The sequence below is a fragment of the Pistacia vera genome, unplaced genomic scaffold (genome assembly GCF_008641045.1).
Source record: "Pistacia vera cultivar Batoury unplaced genomic scaffold, PisVer_v2 Contig37, whole genome shotgun sequence".
Taxonomy (NCBI): Eukaryota; Viridiplantae; Streptophyta; class Magnoliopsida; order Sapindales; family Anacardiaceae; genus Pistacia; species Pistacia vera.
Genome location: NW_022196190.1, coordinates 382823 through 392039, shown reverse-complemented (window position 1 = coordinate 392039; position 9217 = coordinate 382823). Strand labels below are relative to the sequence as shown.

General features: G+C 31.5%; 1 protein-coding gene across 1 annotated transcript; it reads left to right on the top strand.

Annotated features, from left to right (window-relative positions):
* The first annotated feature begins 875 nt into the window (after window positions 1-875).
* LOC116140325 (protein PLASTID TRANSCRIPTIONALLY ACTIVE 12, chloroplastic-like) lies at window positions 876-7951 on the top strand. Its single transcript, XM_031425969.1, has 10 exons — window positions 876-909; window positions 1064-1134; window positions 2001-2666; window positions 3338-3450; window positions 4433-4692; window positions 5646-5767; window positions 6364-6432; window positions 6664-6717; window positions 7253-7354; window positions 7622-7951. Exons 1-10 carry the CDS (start codon window positions 876-878, stop codon window positions 7718-7720), a joined length of 1590 nt encoding a protein of 529 aa, XP_031281829.1. The 3' UTR covers window positions 7721-7951.
* Window positions 7952-9217: the final 1266 nt, after the last annotated feature.

The window sequence follows — 9217 nt, the reverse complement described above, 5'->3', positions numbered from 1 at the left end:
TATAAAAACGGATGCATGATTTAGCCTAGGTGTGTTGTGCTTTTTCTTGCCTAAAACCCCTGTAAAATCTTTCAACCAATTAGATAAAATAAGAAACATAACAAATTAAAACATACTAAGATTAGGAACAACAATTTTACATAATATATTCTTTCACAATTCTACTGTTAAAAGAATTTTAAATTTAAGTTCAAGGGATCTTAATTTTTGTTTTTCATTTTCCATTGACAAAGACAACATAGCAAGCAGAGCATATGAAGACGGATATCAAAAGTGTTGAAGTTTGAACTGCTAACAAGTAAAACCGAGTTGAAGAGTTGACACTACTAAAAAAACAGACTTTTTTGATTCTTTGCTCTTGACAGTTTTGGGATTCCTGGACACTTTTTTAAAATATCAAAAAATTTAGACAATATTATTATCATTCTTGATTTTTTCTTGACACTTTGATTAATAGTCAAGGAAATTGAATACTTATTAAAAAAAAAAATTAATTTAAAAAAACAAATATCACAAGACTCAATTTTTGGGATGAATTTAAAGATTACTTTCGTAATATATAAAATATAAATTGATACTAAAAGGGGTAATAAAATACAATTAAAAAGTATGAGGGGTGTATCTGGTTAGGCTTAATATTGTTTTTTCTTGAAACTGTAAAGGGGCGAAAGGATATTTTAATATGTAAGTGATTAAATCACCTGTTTGGAGATGAAACAACGTCGTTTTGAAGCATTTCATTTCATTTTCATATTCTCTCTATCAAAAGCCCATGCCTATCCTCATTTGGACACTGTGAAACTCTCCATTGGTGTTTTAACTTTTATTTATAAGTTTTTGCAGATTTACTTGCTATGTACTGAGTTTAAGTAAAAATGGCATCCTCATCGGCTACATGGATGTATCAAGGTCTGTTTTTGTTAACTATATCTTACTTTATATTCAACTTTTAATTTTTTTTTTTTTCTATTTTGATAAGATATTGTTACTTCTTTAGTGTTGATGATAACCGAATCTGAATTATTTGTTATTAGTAAGCTTTCCTTATTTTTGGGTCTAACAGGTAGAGGATTGAGAGGTTTTGTATATCAAGACGATTTTGTTTCTAGCAAGCCAAATTTCAATCGCTTTCAGGTTTTTCTTTCTTCAGTGTTTTTAATCTTTGATGCTAATAAATATCACTTTTGATAGTTATCTTCTGAGTTTTTCTTGTTTTATGCCATCAAAAGATCACATGAGAAAGCTCAAATACCGCATCTAGTGATGCTCCAAGTTGAGCTGAATATGGGACCTCTTATATATTCCCAATGCCTCACTCCAACACAATCACACTTATACCTGTGTGGTTTACTTTAGTTTTGGGGTTGCGAAACTCCAATTATTTTCTTTTCATATGAAGCGATTCCTTTTATAGCTGAATAAAATTGATACATATCTTATGTGGTAGCTGGGAAAATGTAGAAAAGTAAGGCAAATTGTAATTTTAAATCATATTCAAAATAATGAAGATGCTAAGAAATAAAACATATTTTTTTTTTTTTTTTTCTCAGACCCTTCTACCTAATCCCCTAAAAAGAGAGGAAAAACATAAAATTGTGATCATTTAAGTCTAATATAAAAATCTTGGTTGCTGGCATGCACTTCTAATTTCTAATTGAAACTATGATAAACACAATATGCAAGGTTCTAAGTACTTGGTTTTCTTGGCAGTCAAACAGTTATTTACTTAGCTTTCTTCTTATATTTTTTTTTTCTAGAGTTTGAGAACATTATTTTCTGTATTCTTCAAAATTTGGCTAATTCTTCAATACTGGGTCCTGCTACTACTTGGTTATTGCAAACTCTGAGCCTAGAGGATTTATTAAATACTATAATATCCGAACATGTCATTTACGTAATGATATTACTTTATTCTTCTCTTATATAGCTTCACTTGTTATATTTTAGCCATTTAGTAGGTGCTACTTATGTCTTTTTATAATTTTCTGTAAATGGTACAGAAATCATTGGTAGGTTCATTTCCCACTGGAATATTGCAAGTTAGTGTTGGTTTGAAAAATCCATCAAGGAGAGTTTCATTACTTTCACCTATAAAGTGTGAGAAGAAGGATGAACCAATTGAATACGTTTCTGTTGAGCGTCCTCCCTACTATAGTTACTTGGACTCAACATCTGGCCAACTTGAGCCAGCTTCTGGTGCCCGTGCAAGTATTCCGGGAGAAGAATACTGGCCAGAAGGCACTGCTAGTCGAGTTAGGGCTGCCAGTGCTCCTGAGCCGATGGGTGAGTCAACAGGATTGCCTTCTTACGGAAAACATCCTGGAAGTAGGAGGAAGAAGTATAAAACATCTGTTGCTTCTCGTGGAGCTTCTGAAGTGAGTGTGGAATCAAGGGATCCTGTGGAACCTGAAATTTCTGAAGATACAACGGAAGACCCAAAAGACACCTCATCCGAGTATGTTGTTTATCAGACAGAACCTGTGGAAGAAGAAGAAACTGGGTATGAATTAGACAAGAAACTTGGACGTCCTCATCCCTTCATTGATCCTGAAAAGAAGAACACAATAGAGGAGCCGCTAACAAGTGAAGAACTATGGTGGAACTGGAGAAAGCCAGAGAAGGAACAATGGTCCAGATGGCAAAGACGGCGACCTGATGTTGAAACGGTTGGTGGAAGTAATAAATTCCTTTAAAACAATGCAAGCTTCTTTGACTGATAAGCTTCTTCCTATTTTGGTTTAATTGTGCTTTGTTTCAATGATGGATTGGTGTCCCATGAGAGTTGGAGAGAGATAGATCCAATTTGATTATAGTATTTTGCTGCCTATAATACAGTGTGGTCAGATTTCATGTGAGTCATAATAACCAAATGATTTGGTTGTGTACATGTTTGATCGCATGTGCTTTGAGAGGGAAGGCTTTGAAGCTTGTGATTTTGGGGGCTTAATTTCCTGAGGAATTTGGGGTAAAGAATGAGATTGCCTTATGCTTTTTTGTTTTTGTGATTCAACATTGTTCTATCATAACATGGCTGATCTCAAAAATGTTTTTTAAAAATATCTGATGACAATTGTTTATAAACTAGCCGGATCCTTGTCTAAGTGCAATAATTGGGGTTTCTGAACGTCAATAAATTTGCTGCATGTTGGATGATAATTCAGTTGATGCACACAGTAATAAGTTATTCAGTATTTATTGAGTTTTTGGACTAAACCTATGAGATCCTTTTCAAATGTATGTTTGGCACATTCATAGATGATTAAGTTCTTGCTTAAATGGTAATAAATTTCTTCTTTCTTGACTATGGTCTTAACTATCTTTAATTTTTTTGTTGTAGGTTTTTCTCAAAGCGATGGCTGAGACTGGGCAAGTAAAGCTTTATGGTGATCATCCAACATTAACAGAAACTTCTCTTTACAGAGCTAGACGACATCTTTTCAAGGAAGAAAGGTTCTTATACATATGTAAAGTCATGCATACAATGAAAATTTGAATGTCTCTTGATTCCAGGCTTCAGGATTTATTGACATCTCTTGTGTCTCTCTTATCTCTTTTAAATGCATATACACAGTGGTTTTCAGTTAAGAAGATTTAAGACAGAATATATAGAATGTAAGCTAAGAGAAATTAGATTTCCTCCCATTGGACAAAAGAAAAGAGAAGTTGCAGTATACAACGATGTGTTTAGTCTACACTGGTAAAATTAGGATCAAAAGTGAGGTAAAGTGAACATTTCATAGATGAATGACATTACAATCAAGGACAGACAATAATTGCTTTTTTGAGAAAGTCTGGGTGGTACCAACAAGTACAAAGTGTCAAGAAATTGACTAAGTTATAAGTTAGTTCTTCTGTGTGCAATAACATCTTTTTGACGCATTTGTATGAAGAAGTGATTAGATTTAGTTCCTAGGCACCAGAAGGAAAGAATATGGATCATGACAGTCAGGAATAACATGATTTCCAATAATTGAATGGGTCAAATGGGGTTGAATGTAGAGATCGATTAATGTTGTTGACCCAAAGTAGCTAGCTGGAAACTTGATATTTGTTCACTTGTCTAGGATAACCACTAAAGGAAGTTGGTAGTTTTAAAAGCCTAAAAGGAAAGATCTGTTTAATAAAAAAAGTTATTATCTGAACTAATAAAACCATGTTCAGTAACTGAATTACAAGTGCTTTGAGAATAGTTAAATATCTAACTAATTGTTACTAATTAACTGGTCTGGCACAGTTTGGAATATTAAAAGGGGACAGGTTGTCATTTAGTTCTCTTAGACAACTGAAGAATTTATATCTTCTCATAAACCCTGAAAAGTCCGGAAAATACATACAAGCATATATTTACGCATTGGTCTTTTCATCTTCTTGTGCATCATTTTTATAATAGTGCAAGCAAGTTTATGTAGTGAAGTTTCTGTTCATTTTGTAGACTGCAAGCTGAACAAGAGAGACTAGAGAAAATAGGACCAATTGCATACTACTCGGAATGGGTAAAAGCATGGAAGAGGGACACTTCACACGAAACTATTCAGCAACATTATGAGGAGACTGGTGAAGATGAAAACATGCAACTAATTGAAATGTTTAGTCATCAAACAGATCGAGAATTTCGCATAATGATGGGGACTGATGTTCGTATCAAGAGGGATCCCCTAGCAATGCGAATGAGAGAGGACCAAATAAAGCAAAGTATTTACTCCATGGACTTCTTAGTGCATTATGTCTGCTGTCTTTTTTTTTTGTCGTTGTTATTATCATGTTCTCTTATAACCTCAGTCTTCCTTTCTGATCTAATAAAGCTCATATTTTGGTTCTCACAAGTATGATATTATACAAGTTAGTTAAATGGCATTCATTTATTTAACCCAAATATATTTTGACTTTTCCTGAAAAAAAGAAAATGATTTTACCTCCTCCATTCTCTTTGTCAGATTTTCGTATTACATTTTCTCAGCATTGGCTGTAGTTATAGCTGTAGGATATGATTAATGTCAGATTCCTGGAATACATTTCACCAGAAACATATTTCCAAGAATGAAAAGCAGAGCATTTCTATGCTGTTCCAGGACTGGTATGCTTTTGGAAAACAGGAATCTTTAAAATGTTTTTAACTATTATTTTATTTTATTTTTTTACTTTTTATAAATAATATGCATCGAAATAAATATTTTTTTTGTCTTCTAGTGTCCTTAACATGTGCCCCTTAGGGCACACGTTAAAACAACCCTTTATTGCAAACTGGGATACACACGAAATCATGTGGAAAACATTTTATGTATGATCTGTTCGATAACAGTCATGAAAACAGTAAGTTAACTACTTCTCTAATCAAGAATACAGAACTGTTTTTGATCAGAAAAATCTTTGAAACAAACCAATGTTGCCTTTTGCTTTTCCATTCTATAATATGTATTGATTTTGTGTGATAACATCCATCCTTGTGTAGTATGTCACTTCATTTACCATTTACCATTTCTCATGATCTTGATCTGGTAGATATTCTCATTCTCTCTTTCTTTCTTCTTATTCAAAATTGGACCAACTTTAAAGGTTTGCCATTATCATTTTTATTCTGACCAGAAATTTTGAATAAATTCATTACGGTTGACCATAACGTAGTGCTCCGATGATTATCTTTGCAGTATGGGGTGGAGATCCTGTGTATCCAACTGTGAACTACATTCAAGATCCAGATGAAGTGATTGATTACAGGGGTCCAGATTTTCATGAACCAACACCAGATATGCTTGCTTATCTGAAGGAGGTTAATTTTTTATTCTTTAACCCTTGTTTTTGGCTATTATGTTCTCCTTGAGTTGCTGCAAACAGGTTAATAGGCTGGTATTTTGGAGATCATCTATTATAATATGGCTCCTATCACTCCATTTATGAAGCTGGATTTTAGTTTCTTGGCAAAAGTCAATTGTATATTGCGTTTGTTCAGTCGTCGTGGTAATATAATTTGTAACATTTATGAGACGATGAAAACTGTTTTGCTGATCCCAATGATGCCACAAGGATGGTTGGCACCAGCTAATTCTTAGATCTTATCAGTTAGATCTTCAAGGATTAAGCTTGACAAGCTTTTTGGGTATTTTACTTCAATTATTAGTAGTTTCTTTGATTTCGACATGCTCCATTTTACATGAAGTTCCTCTTTAGTTGTGAGAGTACAAAAGATATGATAAATATAATTGTTTGATGATCTTGTTATAAATGCTAAAAATTTTCATTCCTTTCTTTCGTTTGACTCATTAATGGTTTGAAGTACAGCAATACATGGAGAACAGTTAAGTATTTGTAATGGCAACTTAGTTTTGTGTTAGTCTTCAAGTGTTGACTTTTGCTTAATTTGGGCAGCATGGAAAAATCATATCACGAGAACAGCTTAATATGCTTCTTTCAAAAGAGAAGACTGAAGAACTTGAGGTAACAAAACCTTTTGTACTGGCTAGCATATCATGTGTACTAGCACATGTCTTTTATGTTAAAAAGAAATTTTCTTCATGTTCTCTCTATATTATATGTAATGTTGTCGGTTTTAAACACTTTGAAATGTTAAAAAATTCATTACTTAATGTTGAATTCGTTTTAGCAATGATCAACTTTACCTAGAACAACTAATTATTGTTGGTTTCTTGATGCTTGCTGTGGACACAGATGACTGATATGGATGACGCGATAGCACGAGCTGTTGACATTGGTGAAAAGGAGGTGAGTGCCATTGACTTTTCTAATTTTTATTTTCACCACCTATTATTTTAATTTTATCTGGAGTTGATGTAAAAAGACTATAATAGGTTTATTTATCTTACGAATTGCTTTATCAAAGTTCTTAAAGTCTTTTTTGCCTCAAGTTGTTTTACAATTTATTTCCTATTTGATTAGGATTTGGATTTTATTTCATAAGCCTTTGAATAAAGGTTACAATTATTATTTTTGATAGGCTTGCATTGTTTGTTAAATATGAGGATTGGTTTTCTCCCTATGCATTATGTATTTCTTTCTTAGCTCTTCCCCTTTTTTTTTAATGTTTCTAATTTGTATGGAGTTTTTCCCTCTCCATGTTGTTCTCTCTTATCTATCTTTAGTCTCTCTATTTCTAAATTTTCTCCATTTCAACTAGTCTATCTATTTCTATCTCTGTTCTAGTGACAGGATCCAATAATTGTCATATTATAAATTTCCTACTCTAATTGTGGTTCTCTTGTGAGTAATTGCATTTTATTTTTGCTCTCATCTGCAATAGGAGGAAGGAGAAGATAGTGAGGCTGAAGGCGATGAAGAACAGGAGAAAATTTCGCGAAATTGGAGCGTTCTGAAGAGTACTCCACAGCTTCGAAAGTCAAAGGTAATTCTGTTTCTTGATCTTGTTACATTTTTATTTGTACCACGAGCTATGTTGTTTATTGTTGATTGATTTAATTAAACATAGTTTCATACGTAAGTCTACATCTCATTTATTTTAATGGGTAAAGGAACATAATGAGAGCAAGAAAGCTTAAATATAAATGCATACATTCATTCTTCTGCGCTTCTTGTTAAATATGTCAATTCATTTTTTTATTTATTTCAAGGCAATATATGTAATCAAATTGTGTTATCCTTAAACCTACAGGCTAAGCCCAAGAAGGACGATCCCATGTCTCTTGATGAGGCTATAGACGATTCGGAGAACTTGACTGATTTTCTTTTAGATTTCGAAGAAGAAGAGTGATGCTTACAGCCAAGATGATTCATTTAAATGATTTTCTTTTAGACTTTATTATTCTTGCTAAAAAACAATTGGGTTAATGTGAGCAAGCCAAGTTCATAATTATAAAGCTAGTTGTTGTTGTGTAAATTGTCTAGTAGAAAAGGTTTATTATAATTTTTTACAATGATGTTATAACTTGTAGCACCGCACAAGAGGGCCACTGCCTTCATGACAAAATCTCTTTCATTTTTCTGTTTGACCTTGTGATGCAGGGAATTTAGATTAGTTATTATCTTAAGCCTCATTTAGATTAAGAGATTCTAAATGAATGTTTTTGTTAAATCAATGGATTTTGGAAAATTCATCACCCTTTAGAATCCTTCATTTTTTAGGGTTTTAAAATCTCACTTGATAGGTGAGAGTTTGCCGAATCCATCAATTTTAATAAAATGAGGAATTTTGTTAATATTTGAATTTTTTGATATTATCATTGTAAAGAATTTAATATCTTAGTAATTATCCTTTACCTTAATTAAAAGAAATATATTTTTCGCTCTCTCTTTTTAAGCCTTTCACATTTATATCATCAGTATCTTCAACGCATATTAAAGAAAATTAAAGAAATAATTTTCCTGTGAGTTTCATTCTTTTAATTAATTATTTTCAATTTCTTATTTGTAAAAAGCTTTTTTATTATTTTAATTTTTCATAATAATTCTTTTTGTTATCTAGTTAAGAACACATTATTGGTAGCTTTTTGTTTTTCATGAAATATTAAATCAACAACGCTATTGCAAATAGCTCTTAAGCTTGTTATATATATATAGGTCCTTTTGTAAAGCAATGGGTCCAACAATATAGTATCTAAATTGGGAACAAACTCTGATTTATCTTACAATTTCCCCTATCAGCTTTCTTGTGCTATACACGTATGAGATTTATATATTATATAGTTAAGTATCTCTATAAAAATAATAATAATAATAATAATAAACAAACACAAAAAACGAGATTGTTATGTTATATATTTTAATATGAAATTATTTAATTATTGAAGTTATCATGAATGAAGATAATTAATAATATATTATATTAATTTAGAATTCTTTTTGTTTTCTTACCAAATCACAAAAAATTATTTATTATAATTAGACTTCTCTATCAAATATAATATAATTTGCATTTATTAGATGAAAGTTGAATTTTTGTTGGGTTTGGATATTGAGGGTAAAGTTGGAAATTATTTATCAAACTCATAGATTGTATTTATTTAACCAAACATAAGTGCATGAAAATTTGAATCAATAATCCATAGATTTTATATTTAAACTAAACAATGGAATTTATCAAATGCATGGATTGTACAAAAAATCCATAGATTTTAAAATCTCTCAATCCAAAAGAGACCTTAGTTTTAAATTATTTTACATTAGGATTTCTTATTTACATGTTTAAATTATTATTATCATTGTTATGATTTAGGGTAATTATTAGATTAGAATTTATCCTTAATATTCT